Source organism: Bufo gargarizans, chromosome 9, assembly GCF_014858855.1.
Source record: "Bufo gargarizans isolate SCDJY-AF-19 chromosome 9, ASM1485885v1, whole genome shotgun sequence".
NCBI lineage: Eukaryota > Metazoa > Chordata > Amphibia > Anura > Bufonidae > Bufo > Bufo gargarizans.
In genome coordinates, this window is record NC_058088.1 from 42,107,231 (window position 1) to 42,126,649 (window position 19,419).

General features: G+C 46.8%; 1 protein-coding gene across 9 annotated transcripts in view; it reads right to left on the reverse strand.

The window, feature by feature from the left end:
• Positions 1-3,024: 3,024 nt before the first annotated feature.
• MAP7D3 (MAP7 domain containing 3) overlaps positions 3,025-19,419 on the reverse strand; it is a 120,573-nt gene continuing 104,178 nt past the window's right edge. For all 9 annotated transcript variants that reach the window (XM_044306218.1, XM_044306216.1, XM_044306213.1 and 6 more), the window contains 3 exons: positions 17,473-17,671; positions 8,315-8,595; positions 3,025-5,197 (listed from right to left, as the gene is read on the reverse strand). In XM_044306218.1, coding sequence (XP_044162153.1) covers positions 8,337-8,595; positions 17,473-17,671 — 458 coding nt within the window. In that variant the 3' untranslated portion in view covers positions 3,025-5,197; positions 8,315-8,336. The remainder of the gene's footprint in view (positions 5,198-8,314; positions 8,596-17,472; positions 17,672-19,419) is intronic.

Sequence of the window (19,419 nt, forward strand, 5' to 3'; positions counted from 1 at the left end):
AGGCAGAGCCCACGGACAAGAGTGCTGCCGTTTTGGGAAAATAAAGATTTTTTTTTTTTTCTCTTCAATCCTTGACAACCCCTTTTAACAACATCTGGAGAACCAGAGGCCGCAGACTACTGATCTATAAACGTATGAACACTTTATATTGATAGCAACATAACCCGCTCAGTACGGCAGAGCAGAAGCTTTGATGGCAAATAAACCTGTAGAATAAGTATACATCTAAATATATGATGATTGCAACCGCTCTGGCCATACATCTCATACTCCAGCATGCCTGCTATGGACACATATGTATGAACAAACACAATAAAACCTCCATCCGTGTCTTTTTCCTGCATAGTCTCTTGTTAATGAAGTTTGCATTCCATATAAACTGTGCTAAATAAATGCTTTAAAGCAATGGTCTCCAACTTGCGGCTCTATGGCTGTGGTGAAACCACAACTCCCAGCAGACCGCGCCATGCTAAAAAGCATCTCCCAGCTCTCTTGCCATGTCTATTTTAGTGAAAGTTTTACTTTTTGTGAAATAATTCTAGTCCATATTTTCTTAGACCTCTGTTAATGGTCCTAAGGGCTCATTCGTTCGTCCGTTCCATGCATTGGGAACCGCAATTTGCAACCCGCAATGCATGTTGACCATCCGTGCGGCTGCTGCGACGGATCAACTTGAATGGGTCCGTGATCCGTCCGCACCGCAAAAAAATAAAATAAAATAAATAGAACATGGGTGAATGGGTCCGCATCTGTGATGCGGGGTGCACATGGCCGCTGCCCTCATATTGCGGACTTGCTGTTTGCGGGCAGAGTGCATGAGCCCTAAATGTAGAAATAAACTAATAACTGGGTGGGGGCATGTCCCTGCACACCACGACACTGTCCAATTATTGTCAGTGGACAGGGACACACCCCTTTGACAAGGGGAACTGGTAATGCTCAATTGTCAACTTTTCATAAATATTCAGGAGGAATGAGTTCTAACAGTCACAGTTTGTGACTGAAGAAATAAAAAAGACACCTCCGTCTAGTTCAGACACTTTTCTTCAATCTCAGGGAATAAGAGTCTATTCACACGTCCGTGGTGTGTTGCGGATCCGCAATACACCCGGCCGGCACCCCCTATAGAAATGCCTATTTTTGTCCGTAGCTGCAGACAAGAATAGGACATGTTCTATATTTTGCGAAGCTGCGGACCGGAAGTTCGGGGCCGAAACCCGGAAGTTCAGGGCCGCACTCCGCAAATGCGGAAGCGGAGAGCACATAGTGTGCTCTCCGCTTCACGTCCGGGCCCATAGAGAATGAATGGGTCCGCACCCGTTCCACAAAATTGCGGAACGGGTGCGAACCCTTTTGCGGACGTGTGAATGGACCCTAATAAATTCCTTCCCGACTCCAATCCAAATCAATATCTGGATCAATGACCCATCTCTAAAAGAAATACATCCAGGCCCCGTTTTAGTGACTTCATCACCACCTTTTCGGCAGACCGCTGCAATACCACAGGTAACCAGTTGACAGGTGTGGTGCTGTTGCAGATCTTACTTTTTCCCTATACATGTGCAGTTTCACGAGTTGCACTTGCAGTTGCTCCCAGATGTCCACGATGGCATAAAACACAGTTGAGTAATACAAGAAATGCCGCTTTATCCATTGTAAAGTTTATTTAACAGTGCACATATATTTACACAAGTAGCTGGAACTAGGGAATTAACAAGTAACAGGTACACAAAAACTAAGCATTTTACTGGTTAGATTGTCTCTGCTAGAATTTAACAGTGTTTATACAAAAATACAATTATATATAGTTTACCTAAGGCACTGCTCTGTCTGAACGATTGCTAACAAGCGGAGGCCGATGACGAGATTAAGACTAAAGGGGATTATAGCAGATGAAAGCATTCCCCTCATGGCCAGACATTTCATCCAAAACCAACTATGACGAGTCCACAAACTCATTGGCTCCTCCAAGGTTTGCCTGTTACATACAGATAATGAAGGCGATGACAAAGTTAACGCATTTCTGATAAATTTTCCAGCCAATGAGAGACCTTCATCTGTGAAAACCACTTGCCGCCACCTTGACACTTGTCATTGGCTGAAATATTGTCTCTCTATGACGTCCCGTGGACCTTTAAGGGAAAGCCCTCGTTACACAGAATAGCGTTTCAATAACAGACCCGGGAAATGTAGGGAACTCACATCTCCTGGACATTCCCCGTCGGCAGACACAGCCTGCTGTGCCATAGGCAGAATACAGGCTGCTATAAAAAGACTGAGGGCACTGGCTGGGAATTTCAGATTCCTCACAGTTTTCCCACGGAAATGTCCTCACCTGCCATCAACATCATCCTGCCCGCACTTACTGCATCAATCCTGGAGAAGACTCACGCACTGCCAAAGCTTTATCCTAAGCTCCTACTAGGACCGCGACAGCCTTTTCCTAGCAGAGAACTGTCAATGCCCCCTTCCAGAAAAGTGGACAAGGACAGCAAAAAGTGGCAGAAGCGACAATTTTTTAAAAAGTCGCGCCTCCGACTTTTTAACGCCAAGTTTCAGGTGTAGAGGGGATGATGGGCAACTGAACTACCTGCCGGAATCAAACACCACAAGTGTGAAAGTACCCCGAGTCTACATAGTCTATCTTTTTGCGGAATAGACACATGGATGCGGAAAGCACATGGGTGATCTGTGTGCTTTCCGCATCTGTTTGTCCGTTCCGCTAAAAGGTAGAACATGTACTATACTTGCAGATGCGACATGGGCCGAATACAGAAGCATGCATGGGGCCTAATCGGCAGGAGCTCATCAGTGATGGCCAGTTTGCCATGTTCGCCCACGAACACATGCGGGCTGCCATCTTAACTCACAAGTACAGCGATGCACAGGTAAGTCCTGTGCGCAAGCCGGTCTGAAACAAATGTGGTGACCGGGAGCAGGCAGTTCCGAGGAGCAGCCGCCGGGGGCCTTCATCAGGCTGTTCTCTGAACTGCCTGCTCCCGGTGACTGCATTTGTTTCAGACCAGCTCCCGGCACAGGCACAGGTAAGGGCTTACCTGTGCATCGCCGGACTTGTGAGTTAAGATAGCAGCCCGCATGTGTCCGCGGGCGAAAACAGCGAACTGGCCATCACTGGAGCTCATGAATAAGCCGGACTCTTCTCTGGCAGGTGCTGAAAGTATTCTAACGTTCTGTGGTTGTGCATCGCTTACTGTGTAAGTGACAGACCACTGAAATCAGCGCCTCGGTCACTACTTTTTGCAGCCCCTCATGCGGGCAGGATAAAGTAGATCGCAGGGTCCCTTTAAAACTGACAGAAGGATTCTAGAAAGCGTCTGCCTGCATCATGAGTACGGAGGAGGTAAACCTGAAGCCAATGCTACATTCCTGCCTCCTTTGTTAAACACAGGTAATGGTTTTGAGTACAAATCACCCTGAGACCTGCTACATTCATTTGGAGGCCTGTGCACAGCTCTAGGGCAGGGGCATCCTTAACCCGCCTCACTAGGTTTGCAATTCATGTATTAAACGTGCATCGATAAATACAGGCAATATTAACTACCTGGCTCTGGAGCACCTTTACCTAATCAAGTAGCTTAAGTTATTTGAGGACTGATAAATCTTAATCGTTGCACAACCGGGAAACAGATACGATCCCACCTGACCTTATACTAGTAAGTTACATACCCCCATAGTCTGCTACCCAACCAGCGTCACCGTGTATGAAGCACTGACTGAATCAGTGGCGCAGTCACACCTAACGCTAATGATATGTCTAATGTTCAGCCAGGTAGTCTGAAATGTATAGGCTTGCTACATGGAAAGTCCCATCAACAGATCGGGGTTTGCAGCGCTCACAACAAAACCACTGTAAAATACCAACAGAAACCTCAAAGTAATCAAGTAAGTTGTCTAATACTGCTGTTTATGTACACAATAAAATAATACTTACAAATGTAACATCCATTCAGAATGGAGAAAAAAATAAAATAAAAAATGAAATGTTTTTAAAAAAAATCATGACAAGTACAAAGTCACGGAAAACCAGTAGGAGTCCCGTCGCTTTTACACAGTGGCAAACATATTGTGAACCAAACCGTTATTTCATATTGTGAACCAAACCGTTATTCTAGAAAGACGCCCATCCATGCATCCGGACATCACTACAGCCTCTACGACACCCAAATGTTAGGATTTAAAGGTGTTGTATGGAATTAGAAAAAGGAGTCTACTTTTTTTTTTATACTAAGTGGCCCTCCTGTCCATGGAATGTGTCTGATCATCTTCAGTCATGTAAAAATGAACTGACACATGGAAAAGAATGGCGTGCTTTTAGAGGAAAAAGAAAAAAAGGTTTATTTTTTTCCTTCTGATCAGGGACGACTCCTTTAACCACAAACACAGATCTGTGCAGAAGAGCCTCACCCAAATTAGGCTACATTCACATGATGACAGGTTTATCAGAAAGGCATCAGTGTGGGGGGGGGGGGGGGACGACGACAGCTGTTAAAAACCGCTTTGCAGTTTTTTTTTTCCACTGATGACTTTCTGAGAAACGTCCATTAAAAAAACAGTCCCCTTCACTTGTATGGGGACTGTCAGTCCGGTGTGAAAACTGATAAAACAGGACATGTCTATACTCTGACGGCCGTTATTCATGGTTTATGTAAATAAACCCATAGACTACCATTGTTCTCAAAATGGTCATGTGACATCCGGTTTTCACAGTCGTGCGAATATAGCCTTCGTGAACACTATTAAACAATGACATCTGTAATAACAAACTTATCAAGTGATGGCAGAATTCATGACAGCACCCAATACGACGCTGAAAGTGTAACAGATTTCAGCTCTACGAGGGTTAGCTGTAGCATTACCATTGTAAGTGCTAGTACAGAAAACCTAAAGACATTAAAAGGACATTAACGAGACTACAATAAGTTACTGCATGAAGGAGGAAGAGTCCTGCCAATGTGAGAAGGACTACCATGTCCGAGACCCTGTGTAACTGCCCAACGTGGACGCCCTAAAGAAGTGACAATGTACGGCCTTCCTTTCTTCTCTTGCTGGATGATTTTTGCATCTCTAAGTAATATGTTGAAGTAGCAGCTTTTAACAACAAGGCTTCAGCGCTTTATTAAAAATACTGGAGAGCGAAGTGCAATAACAGGAGGAGAGCTGCGCAGACGTCACGTCTCTGGGGACAGAAGAAGATAACGGTCATGGTCTAAACATAAAGTATAAATGACAATGAGGTGCAGTAACAAGACTTCCATATTGTATTAAGAGCAGCTCTGCAGAGAAATGTCTAGCTTTCTACATTTACCTGGACTAGTGCTGAACGTTCAAATCTTCAGAATAATACTGTATGGAGATCCGTCTCCGTACAATATTAGAATGTATGGGCTCCGATGAGCCGAAGTAACTTATTTGCGAAGTCTTGCGTGAATAACTTTGATACTTGATTTTTAAAGAGGAAAACCACTTTAAGGGTCCATTCACACGTCCGCAAATTGCGGAACCACAAAACACTGACACCGGCCATGTGCGTTTCGCATTTTGCGGACCGCACATGGACAGCGGCACTATGATAGAAATGCTTTTTCTTGTCTGTGGCTGCGGACAAGATTAGGACACGTTTTATTTTTTTTGCGGGGCCACGGAACAAAAAAAGTGTGAATGCGGACAGCATGCGGGTCTTTTGCAGCCCCATTGGAAAATAAATAGGTCACACCCATTCCGCAAAATTATGTGAACCCCTAGGGTCCATTCACACGTCCGCAAAATGGGTCCATTAATTTTTCAATGGGGCCAGAATGTGCAGTCTGCATCCGCATTTGCGGATCCGCACTTCCGTTTCCGCAAAAAAATAGATAGAACATGTCCTATTCTTGTCCGCAATGGCAAGATTAGGCATTTTCTATTATAGTGCCGGCGATGTGCGATCCACAAATTGCGGAATGCACATTGCCGGATCCGCAATTTGCTTACGGACGTGTGAATGGGCCCTTAAACTTAAAACTGAACTTGGCTTCAGTTACGAGGTACCAGTCGGAACCAAAGCCGCGCTTGTTTTCAAAGTTTTAAAGTGGTTTTACAAATTTCCAAATGTAAATTTCTCTACTTTTATAACAGATCGTAATAACTCCAAAAATAGTTATTACTTTATATTTCCCAAATCCCACTTTTTAAACGACCAGTTCAGGTCTGAAGTCACTTGGTGTGGCTTACATAATAGATACCTAATATGTATACTTTTTTTTATTTATGCAAGTTTTACACAATGATATTTAGGGTCTCCATAGCCAGAGAGCCATCGTTTTTTTTATTTTTAGGGCAATTGCCTTAAGGGCTCATTTTTTGCGGGATGAGGTGACGGTTAGATTGGTACCATTTTGGGGGGGGGGGGGAATATGCCTTTTTGATCGCTTGGTGTTCCACTTTTAGTGATGTAAGGTGACAAAAATGTTTTTAGCACAGTTTTTATTAAATGTTTTGACGGTGTTCACCTGAGGGGTTAGGTAATGTGGTCTTTTTATACAGCAGGTCGTTCAGGACAAGGCAATACCTACTAGGTCTACTTTATTTATTTATTTAAGTTTTACACAACAATATCATTTAAAAATAAATAAATAAAAAATCATGTTTTAATGTCTCCATAATCTGAGAGCCATAGTTTTTTTTTGGCGATTGTCTTAGGTACGGTATCATTTTTGCGGGATGAGATGATGGTTTGTTTGGCACTATTTTGGGGTGCATATGACTTTTTGATCGCTTTGTATTACACTTTTTGTGAAGAAGGTGACAAAAAATGGCTTGACAGTTTTATTTTATTTTTTTACGATGGGGTTTGGTCATGTGGTAGTTTTATAGAGCAGGTCGTTTCGGACGTGGCAATATCTAATATGTATACTTTTTTCAATTTTTTTAATACATTTAACACAATAAAAGCATTTTTGAAACAAAAAATCATGTTGTTTTAGTGTCTCCATAGTCTGAGAGCCATAGTATTTATTTTTTCGGAGATTGTCTTAGGTAGAGGCTCATTTTTTGTGGGGATGAGGTGACTTTTAGATTGGTATGATTTGGGGGGGGGGGGGGGGCATACATATTTCTGATCGCTTGGTGTTGCACTTTTAGTGATGTAAAGTGACATCACTAAAAGTAGCAGTTTTTATTTTTATTTTTTTGACGTTGTTCACCTGAGGGGTTAGGTCATGTGATATTTTTGATAGAGCGGTCGATACGGACGCGGTGATATCTAATATGTTTACTTTTCTTTTTTTCCCTATTTTTCTTTTTTTTTTTTACTTTATTTTGGGGAAAAAGGACGCTTTTTTTACTTGAAACTTTTAATATTTTTGTAAAACTTTTATTTTTTACTTTTTTCACTTTCTTTTTTGTCCCATTTTGGAAAACTTCAACTTTTGGGGGTTTGATCCCCTTTACAATACTTCTGTATTGTGATGCATTGGCTGTAAGTGTATTACACACTGTAATACACTTCAGCCTGCTTGCTTGTGAGATCCAGGGGACTGGATCTCACAGGCTGTCATGGAAGGCATCAGGCTGCCTTCCCTGCCATCGGGTCCCCGTCACAGCAGCGCGGGGACTCAATAGCTGCTCTGATCCACGCAAGGACATCACACGTGCTACGGTCGGCGCTGACTGCGGCACATCAAAGGTTAATGCGCCGGCATTGGTGTTTTCACAGATGCCGGCGCATACAGCAGGGGTCTGGCTAAGAGTGACTGCCGGACCAGCTCCTGCACCTGACCTATCAGCGCACCGTACATGTACGGCGCTGGGCGTTAAGGGGTTGACTTCGCGAATAACTTACTTTGACTCATCAGGGCCCATACATTCTAAGAATGTATGGAGACAATGTACGGAGACGGATCTCCATACAATATTATTCTGAAGTTTTGAACGAAGCGACTTCAGATGAAGCATCCGTAGCTCGTCTCACTCAACACTAACCTGGAGGATAAGCCCATCTGCAATTCCCATTTTTAAACTACATATTAGCTTCACAGAAACTGGGCTCCAACCCTACCAAGATGTAGTATGAAATTGGGGCTCTGTTCACACTAGTAATATAGATTCAGTTAATAAATCCATGACAGCTATGCCAGTTCAAATTTTAAACAAATACTGGGGAATCCTCACATTAACAAATCTCTAAAACACCATAACCTTGTGGCCGCCAGCCTTCATTTCTTACCACATGTAATGCAGATTCATTACTAAAATGACTCCATGTATATGTATCCTTATTTGCTGTATTGTATAATCTAGTTAAAAAAAAACGTACCTGCAGCAGTCCCAATGGTTGCCTACAAAGAATTCATTTGTCCTTCTTCAAAAGCTAACTTTGGGGGAATTGTAGCAGCTTCGATGAGGCCCTGATCACAGCCATCCATAGCAATGGAATCAGACAAATTGCTAGGCTTGGAATGGATTCCCAAGTCAATTATTTCCTCAAATGTCCACGTTGCAGGTTTTCCATTCAGCTTTGGTACGGTATCACAAGTGTTATCGTCATTAAGATGCATTTCATCTTGGCTCACTACAGCTTTGTCCTCTGTTGCTTGACTGGAATGGGATGATATGGATATATCAGGCATGAGAAAACTCTACACCAGTTGCTCACAATTCTTTTCCTAGGTGGGGGTCTGACCCGCGACACTACGGCTGATCAGCTGTACCCAGGTAACTCCGATGCCATAACTATACAGCTCAATCCACTGCGCAGTGAATGGAGGCGGTTACTGCAGCGCCTCCGCCATTTCCTTCAATGTTACAGTGGACATAGCTGTGTAGTTCTGGCGCTAGTAGGAACAGCTGATTAGCAGGAGTGTAGGGTGTCTGAACCCCACTGGTTAGATATGGATGAACTCTACTGAGAATAGACCAACAATATTAAAATCGTAGAATACACATTTAAGGCCGCTTTCAGACCAGCGAGGGACTCCGGACTCGCAGCACAGCACCTGGCCTGAACTTCCAGCGCGGCCGGGGTCCCATAGCATTATATTGATTTATGATGCTATGTAACCCTTGCAGTTCTGAAAAGTATTGGATAACACTGACAGCATTATGTCAGTTATCCAATACATTCTAGACCTCTAAGGGTTACATAGCATCATAAATCAATATAATGCTATGGGACCCCGGCTGCGCTGGAAGTTCAGGCCGGGTGCTGCGCTGCGAGTCCGGAGCGTGACACTCACTGGTCTGAAAGCGGCTTAGGCCCTTTTACACATGTCTGATGCACAGGCAATTATTAGGAATGAACTGAATGATACGATTGCTTGTCCCATACAAAGTCATTGTTTGTGGGCAGCACATCCAGGCTTACAGAGGGAGAGACCGCAAATGATTTTCTGTGCCGCATAGGAGATATAAAACAGCTGAACCTTTACACAGGGCAATTATTGGGAATAAGCATTCAGACAAATGCCCATTCCCAATAAATGCCACGGTCCTCTGCCTGTGTAAAAGGGACAGTAAGGAAAATGTAGCAAATAGAGATAGAGATATACCATATTCAAGATCAGCCAGCTGTTTTACACTGTTTTCTGCAGGGAAGGGAACAGTCAAATCACCAACTAGCTGAAGCAGAACCGACTGAAGCCAAAAAAGGAGATTTTTGTAAAACGTACCAGTAAAATCTCTCTCTATCGCTCTTCATTAGGGACACAGGAACCGTGGGTATAGCTATGTCCTCTAGGAGGCGTTGACATTAGTAAAAGCTGTTAGCTCCTCCCCTGGCAGCTATACCCCCTCCAGCTTGGAGAGAGAGCTTCAGTTTGTGTACACGCAGTAGGAGAGACAAGTTAACCAACGAAAAAACGTGGAACACCAACAATGTCAAGGAACCATAGCAGGGTTCTAACCAGCAATCGCCACAACTGTGGTCGAACAACCATACTGGGTGGGTGCTGTGTCCCCCCAATGAAGAGCGAGAAAGAGATTTTACTGATAAGTTTTACAAAAATCTCCTTTTCTTGCCCATATTCATTGGGGGACACAGGAACCATGGGACTTCCAAAAGCAGTCCACAGGGGGAAAGGAAACCACAGACCTATGGAAGCAAGCGTCCCGGCAGGCATGAAAGAAACTGCCACCTGCAAGACCATGCGGCCTAAGGCAGCGTCCGCCGATGCACAAGTATGCACCTGGTAGAATTTGTGAATGTGCCTAAGGAGGACCAAGTAGCCGCCTTAACAACTGTGCAACCGAAGCACGATTCCTCCGAGCCGAAGATGCGCCCACTGCTCTGGTGGAGTGAGCAGTAACACCTAAGGGCAGGACCCGGCCCTGGGAGTGGTGTGCCTCTGCAATTGCAGCCCGAATCCAACGTGCGATTGCCACCTTGGAGGCTGCCAATCCCTTGCAAGCACCTTCCAGAATGACAAAAAAAAAAAATAAGAGTCCGTACGTCGGAAGGAACTGAAGGCTGCTAATAATCTTCAGAGCCCTGACAACATCCAAATGGCACAACTCCTTTCCATTTAGGGTGTGAAGGAGAGAGACAGTGAGGGAAGGAGTCGGAGTGAGATCTCCTGCAAGGGCTCAAAGGAGAAGTCTGGAGCGCTGAGAAGACTATATTCAGATCCCAAGGCGGTAGAGGATGACGGTATGGAAGAACGGTATGGACTACTACCTGAAGGAAGGTTATATGGCCCAGGGGACGCTGGAAAGCGGTGTCTCCCAGGACAGAAGCGCCGACACCTGACCCTTCAAGGAACTAAGGGTAACCCAAGGTCCAAACCTGATTGTAGAAACAACAGGACCGTGGGGAGAGAAAAACAGAATGTGGGAATGTCCCGGCTTTCAGAGAAGCCCAGGAAGGACCTCCTGGTCCTATAATAGATCCTGGGCGATGCAGGCTTCCTGGCCTGAATCATAGTGTGGATGACGACTGCCGAAAACCCTCTTCGCGTCAGAATGGCAGTTTCAATAGCCACACAGTCAAACGAGAGACCTTAAATAATTGATGGAAGACCGGTCCTTGAGAATGAAGGTTGTCTGAGTGGCAGTGACCAAGGGATGTCTCCTAGGAGGAGAACGAGGTCGGGGTACGGGCCAATCCGGAGGCTAGGATCGTCAAAATACCCTCCATCTAGATCTTCCGTAGAACCCCGGTAGGAGTGGGAAAGGGGGAACAAGTAAGTAGGGAGAACTCCTGACAAGGGGATATCAGGAGGTCCATGCCGCATGCTTCCGGATCTCTTGCTCTGGAGAGAAGGAGGGAAGCTTTTGTGTAGTGGGAAGGATCGACACAGTCCACCAGTCGGGACTAGAGCATGTCTGGAAATGGACGGCCACCGAACGAATGCCCTGTGCAATGCAGATGAGGGAAGGTAGTAACGCAGAAGCTACCAAGGCTTGCGGGTTGGCTATGAATCATGAGCCAGAGGAGGAAAAAGACAGAAGGAGAAGAATAGGCTAGGTCTAAGCCCATTCCCCATCTGAGACTGGCACAGAAGTAGCCAAGTATATAGTGGCCGTGCAAAAACTCCGCCTGAGGAGGAAGCCAGGAAGGGGGGGGGGGGGGGTCACACTGTATTGCTAGCCCAATACCGCAGAAGAGGAGGGGCCACCCATAGAGGCCACGAATGCAGTGCTAGAAGAGTCCAACACCTGACGAAGGAGCTGTGCAATAAGAACCCTAGTATGTAGTGGTAACGCAAATACCACTCCCCCAGCAGTAGCCAGCGCTTGCCCGTCAGCACGCAAAACTGAGGCGGAGGCTGAGACTGTCCGTAGAAGCCATGTACCATACCGCTCCAGTGAAGTAGAGCTACCGTAAAACTCTACCTGGAAGGGCGCTGAACAGGAGCAACTGCCAAAGCTAGCACCAGGGTAGGACCCCTACCAGAGGGGGACGCCCCACTGCAGCGACTACGAACTCTAGAATTAGCGTAAAAGCTGCACCTGTGGAGGAGAACACGCTGTAGTAGCTAAACCAGAGTGCCAGCATAACCACCTTCCCAGAGAAGGAGGAGTGGTGGATAGAGAATACAGAGTCAGTGAAACACTCGATTCGCTGGAACGTACGTGCCATATATGTGCAATGGTGTATGCACTACGTATTGATGCGGACAATATCATGACCCACTGGAACAGAGGAGGCTCATGAAGATGGGGGGTCCCAAAGGACACATAAGTGATGCTAGGTAACCCCCTGAGAAGGCAGAAGATGATATAATCATGCCCAAAACCAGAACCAAGGAAAGAAGGGTGCAATGTGGAATAGCCACCGTATCCACTCAGCACCCATATACCATACCACTAGATAAGGAGTACCGGGCACCCGCGGGTACCAACTGTTGCTACGTCCCACTTCGAATAAGCTAAGGCATCTTAAGATGTTTAATCATTCCCCCGCTAGTGGATCACTTGTGGAAGAGGGTAATGCAACAGGAAGCACGTTGATGTGCAACACTCCGCCTATGTAAAGGGATAGCGCGACAGTCGAGACTGGTAGTGCAATTACCCTACCTATGGAAGGTGGTGCATACGGCAAGTACTTAAGCCAGTGGTGGGGAAAATACTCCACCTATGAAGGGGGATTAATGCCCACGGCGGGAACTAGTTAATATGGCGAGTCCTGTACCCCGTGGGAGTGCAATTATTGCACCTATGTAAGGGGGTAATGCATATAGCACACATTGTAACCAGTGACAATGTCATCACGCCACCTATGGAAGGGGGTAATGTATACGGCAGGTACTGAACCCAGCGGAGATGGCATTTCGCCACCTACAGAAGGGGGAAAATATACGTCCAGCACTGAAACCAGTGTTATTGTACTTAGTCCACCAATGGCAGTGGAAAATGTATAAAGGCAAGTACTATATCCAGTAGTAGTGCAATTACTCCGCCTAAGGAAGGGGGTAATGCATACGACAAGTGCTGCTGGATACCGTAGACGCAATCTTGGAGATTGCTTCGGATTCATGTCAGTGATTTTCCCCCTCGGACGGACCCTCTCCTGGGAGGGAGGGTGTGTCTGAGTGTGACCCAGGGAGGAAGGGTGGGGGTACGGAGATATTCAAGGAGAAAAGATGTCCTGCTGTGGCCCGCTTGCGCGTAGGTCTACCCCTCAGAATCTCGCCCCCGGCAGTTGCGGACTGCGCAGGCGGGGACTTATCAACCGAACTACCCGGAGGATGGAATTGGAACTTCTAGAGGCCCATCCATCGGATTGCGCAGGCGGTGCATTATCAACCAAACGACCATGGAGGGTGGATTGGGAAGTTGCAGAGGTGCTTCATTAGAGTGCGCAAGTGGAGAATTATCAACCAAGCGACCCCGGAGGGTGGAGTGGGACATCCAGAGGTCCTCCATTGGAATGCGCCGATGTAGAATTATGAACCAAACGACCCAGGAGGGTGGATTGTGAACTGTCAGAGGTCCTCCGATAGATTGCGCAGGTGAAGGATTATCAACTAAACAGCCCCAGAGGGCAGTTGGGAACCTTCAGGGGTCCTTTACCGTATTGCACTGGTGGAGAGATATCAACCCAACAGCTGCTCCTCCTGTGTCCGGAAAGGAGCACAGACCCAGTCTGGTACCGCATGGTTAATGTTACAAATTTTTTTTTTTTTAGAGTCTGAAAGGGGTTTTTGAACACAGACACCCTAGACATGGTGTAAGGCATAACCACAGAGCTACCAGCAGTGATAAGGCTGGATAAGAGGCAGGAAGGGCTTAAATGCTGCATTTCTAAACCCGGTACTGGCCTAACAGAAGTGGCCGGCCAGGAAGGGGTAAAAAGACCAGGGGCGGTGACTCACCGGGCTGCTGAGGGCAGGGGACATTTTAGGCGGGAGAATTCGCGCCAGTACTCTGCCCCCTCCCCCCCCTTCCATATCCGGGGAGGAATTTTGCGGCCTATGCATGCCACAAAGCTGGGTTCAAGTGGTGTGATGCGCGGCCGACCAGGAAGCCCTGCCGGTCGGCCGGAGGATAGATGATCGGCAGAGGTTGACAGATGCACAAACTGGCTGGGAGAGCCTGCCCAGTGGGCCAGGAGAAAAACACAGGGCTGGAGGGAACCGCCCCCCCTTCGGGACACCTGTAAACCAATTATAAACCGAACGACCCAGTGAAAAAACGGGGCTCAAACCTTTGCGGCGCCTGGCCGAACTACACTCCGCGGCCCCATGACAGTAAGCCTCGCGGCAGCTCGCTGGCATTAACCCTTTTCGGAGCGGCGCATGGTGCCTGCTTCCGAAAAGGGCGAATCATGGCGTCGGATATCGGGAAAATCATCCGCTCCCCTCCCTGCCTGTTCGGCCGCCTGATGTGAGGCGGGGGACATGGAAATGCACAGAGGGGGATGAGGGAGCCTATCCTGAGGGGTCCTGGCTAGTAGCCGGGGAACATAGAATTAACCCCCTATGTGCCTAGAACCATTGGCACCGAGGGGGAGTGAGGGAGCCTGTCCTTAGGAGTCCTGGGCTATTATAAGTGGGGCCCAATGCCTATTAACCCTACAGACCTTAAAAACAATGCTGCCAATGGAGAGAGGGAGGTTGGGGGGAGAGGGTTAACCATACTTACCTAGTCCCGTGTACTCACCTCATCTTCATCCTCTTCTCTTCACCCTCCCTAAGTGGACCCGCAAGGTCACCTTTTCCAGCAGGGTCACCTCCTGAGATGCTGGCACCGGAGTGGCAGGTGTCTGGCATGGCGGGAGGGTCTTCTTCTTGGCAGATCTAGGTGACCCCTTGGCTGGCAGGAAGCAGGGGAGCTGGGCTGCCCTGGTCCTCCTTTTGCTTCTGTGGGGAGGTAGAGCGGTGAGGGACTCAGACACCGGCCTCGCTCCCCGGGATAACAGAGAGGCTGGGCGACTGTTTCCCAAACCTAAAAGGGAAAAAGGAAAAATAAAAAAGAAAGAATCTGCTAAGTAAGCCGCCCTGCATAAGGCAGGGAGGTCTTGCCTTCTGCAGACACTAAGCTAAAACTGAAGCTCTCTCTCTCCAGACTGGAGGGGGTATAGCTGCCAGGGGAGGGGATAACAGCTTTTACTAGTGTCAACGCCTCCTAGAGGACATAGCTATACCCACGGTTCCTGTGTCCCCCAATGAATATGGGCGAGAAATGAAGATACAGTCATCAGCATACTTTTATATTTTATAAGCACTGTATGATAGCCAGATCTGCTCTGCAGAATCCTGCAGTCTAGCCTTCTCTAATTTTGAGGGAAAGTTTACTCAGCATTTCCACAATGCTTTTCGATAAACGGCAAGAATATATTTCTGAAATGGATTAGCACTGTCATCACCTAAATAGTCACATACTCCGTATGTCCCAGCGGGTTGGCTCTCACCCATTAAATGAAGTCTTCAGGAAACAAGCATGGACATCAGCATCCCTACAAAACATGGGTCTTTACCAAGCGACATTCCAGCTTCAGAAGGGGGGATAGCTTCGTATAGAAACACATATCGCAGGAATGATGTTGTCCATACACAGGGGTCAAATAAATCTCCTTCAGACATTCTTTTAGAAAAGGTTTGGATAATGTTAGAATAGGAGAATGTTGGTGCAGATACTGGAGGAATACAGCTCGGGAGCAGCAAGAACTTTGCGTCTACTAATGTTATTTTTATTCATCTCATCTGCACAGGTATGCTGTATTGTTGTCTATGTATATCATTGTTATAAAAGTGAAACTTGGAAAGGTTTAACCCCTTCTACCCAGGGCCATTTTTTACCCTCCTGCCCAGGCCATGTTTTGCAAATCTGACATGTGTCACTTTATGTAGTAATAACTTTGGGACGCCTTTACTTATCTAAGCCATTCAGAGATTGTTTTCTCATCACACATTGTACTTCATGACAGTCATAAATTTAAGTCAATATATTTCACCTTTATTTATGAAAAGATCCCAAATTTATAAAAAAAATATAATTAGCAATTTTCAAAATTTCTAGTTCTCTGCTTTTAAAACAGAAAGGGATACCTCATAAAATAGTTATTACTTAACATTCTCCATATGTCTACTTTATGTTGGCATCATATTGTAAACGTCATTTTTTTAAGATGTTAGAAGGCTTAGAATTTTAGAAGCAATCTTTAAAATTTTTAAGAAAATTTCCAAAACCCACTGAAGTCACTTTGTTAGGCTTAGGCTATTTTCACACTCGCATTTGGTGCGGGTCCATCATGGATCTGCACAGACGGATCCGTACAGATAATACAAACGTCTGCATCCGTTCAGAACGGATCCGTTTGTATTATCTTTAACATAGCCAAGACGGATCTGTCATGAACTCTATTGAAAGTCAATGGAGGACGGATCCGTTTTCTATCGTGCCAGATTGTCAGTGAAAACGGATCCGTCTCCATTGACTTACATTGCGTGTCAGAACGGATCCGTTTGGCTCAGTTTCGTCAGACGGACGCCGTTTTGGTGTCCGCCTACAAAACAAAATGGAGACGGAACAGAGCCAAACTGATGCATTTTGAGCGGATTCTTTTCCATTCAGAATGCATTAGGGAAAAACTAATCAGCTTTGGACCGCTTGTGAGATCCTGAACAGATCTCACAAACGGAAAGCCAAACCGCCAGTGTGAAAGTAGCCTTACATAGTAGAAATCACCCATAAATTACCCCATTGTAGAGACTTCACGCCAAGGGGCGTTTTTTTCTTTGTTTACTTGAAACTTTATTTAAATTTTTTATTAAAAACACTTTTTTCCACTTTTTTTTAAACTTTATTTCTGTCCCACTCTGAGACTTCAACTTTTGGGGGTCTGAGCCACTCTGCAATGCATTACACTACATCTGTATTGTAATGCATTGCCTTTTAGTGTATTACACTGAGTAATACACTAACAGGTTGCCTAGGAGATGGGGCCTGAGGCTGGGTCTCCTGGGCACCCGTAGAAGGCAGGTCCCGATGCTGTGCAAGGCATCGGGCTAAGTCTCACCCATCGGGTCCCCGCCACAGAAGAGTGGGGACCCGATGTGTTCCCACACCTGCCACAAACACTTTCTATGCCGCGGTCAGCGTTGACCGCGGCATAGAAGGGGTTAATCCGTCGGCATCGGCTTTTACAGTGATACCGGCGGATACAGCAGGGGTCCAGTTATCAGGGACTGCTCTGAAGCCCGCCCGATCACAATGACGTAATAGAACGTCAAAATGCAGCAAGTCACCTGCCTCCATGACGTACTATTCCGTCATGTGTCGGGAAGGAGTTAAGGGGTTGTTTCCCATTAGTGACATTAATGGCCATACACATCAGATAGGTGTAGGTCTCAAACGCATCCGTAATTCTCATATAAATATATGGAAAGCGAGCAGTGTACATGCAAGGCCCCATCTTTATCCATTCCCTATTTGGATGTGTCAGCTGGTTGCCCCCATTCTGGAGAGGCGCAGGTCCTCTGGTAATAACCCTATTACAATGTTAACAGGTTTCAGTATGTACACATCTCCACTGACCTGGACTCTAGTGGGGGTGCAGTGTCTGATGAGTGTCCATTAATCTTCTCCACAGTGTCTGGCTGGTCGCCATTAATAAATAATTCCTCTTTTTCCACCAGTGCAGCTTTCTGGGACAACAAATCCTGAGAAGCTGTTTCTTCTCCCATTTCGCAGGGTGTATCCGCATCCTCACAAAGGTCATCTTCACTGACCGATCCTAAAAGACAAGTACCAGAGAATAGACTATAATGAAACATGTACAAGACAGACCTCCTGGAATCTCACTGTTGGCTTCTGGCTCTAATGGATTTCCATTCTAACATGGATAGTGATACTTTGCCTATGGTTAAAAGGGTTGTCCCACCTGGACATTTACGGAATACCCACAGAATAAGGAGATTTTTGTGAAACTCACCTGTAAAATCTTTTTCTCATCTTTTCCATTGGGGGACACAGACCATAGGTATAGCTTGAGGTATTAGTAGGAGGGACACTATGCAAATGAAAGAGCTCCTCCTCCTCGGGCTATACCCCCCCCCCCCCCCCCCCGACTCCACCAGGAGGAACTCAGGCGTTGCACAAGCAGTAGGAGAAGGAGCAAGAAAAAAATTATGGAAACCATAGGACCAAGCCATAAGGTCCAACCATAAGCAAAAACTGAATTGAAGACCCCTCCTGCAACAGACCAAATGGGTGGGAGCTGTGTCCCCCAATGGAAGAGACGAGAAAAAGATTTTACAGGTGAGTTTCACAAAAATCTCCTTTTATCGTGCTTTTTTCCATTGGGGGACACAGACCATGGGACGTCCTAAAGTAGTCCATGGGGTGGGAAAAAAATCTCAGCACCGCCAGGAGGAACGTCCAACGGTCAAACAGGAACCACAGCCTGTAAAACCCTGCGGTCAAAGACAGCATCAGGGATGCAGCTGATAAAACTTCGTAAAGGAACGTAAGGACGACCAGGTGGTCGCCTTACGCAGCTTAGACGCAGAGGCACGATTGCGCCTTGCCCAGGAAGCCTTCACCACCCTAGTGGCGTGAGCGGCATTTCGTGCCGGGGGAACCCTAACACGAGCGCGACAACAGCAGAGCGGATCCATCGCGCCACAGTGACCTTGGAGGCCGCCAGACCCCTACGAGGTCCCTCAGGAACCACAAGGAGGAATCAGAACTGCGGACGTAAGCGGTAGCCGTGAGATACACTTCCAAGGCCCGGACGACAGCCAGGGAGTGTAGAGCGCGTTCCCTGGAGTTTGCCGGAGAAGGGCAAAAGGAGGGCAGGACAAGATCCTTGCTAAAGGTGGAAAGAAGAGACCACCTCGGGCAAAAAGGAGGGAACCGGACGGAACACAACCGTATCCTGGAGAAAAACTAGAAAGGGGCTCCTGGCGGGAAAGAGCGGCCAGCTCCGACACCCGTCTGATGGGAGATGTGGCCACAAGGAAGACCACTCTCCAGGTGAGAAAGGTCAGGGAGACCTCTCTCAGAGGTTCGAAGGGGGCCGTCTGCAGAGCGCGCAGGACCAAATTGAGATCTCAAGGAGGCAAAAGGGGAACATACGGGAACCGAATGTGCCACTCTCTGAAGAAAAACCTTCACAGGACCCATAAGAGCAAGGGACCCTTGAAAAAAGGACGGCAGCGCCGAAACCTGACCTTTCAGGGAACTCAGCGACAGTCCCATCTCAAGTCCGGACTGAAGAAAAGACAGCACCATCGGGATGGAAAAGCGAAGGGGAGGGAACCCCGAGTTCTCACAAAAAGTCATGAAGGCCTACTAGGTACGATAGTAAACCGGAAGGAAGCCGGCTTTCCCTGATCATGATTCTAACCACCGAATCCGAGAATCCCCTCTTCTTCAGGATGGCGGTTTCAACAGCCACGCCGTTAAACGAAGAGACCGTAGACTCCGGAGGAAGAGAGGACCCCGAGACAGTAGAACCTCCCTGTCGGGAAGAAGCCATGG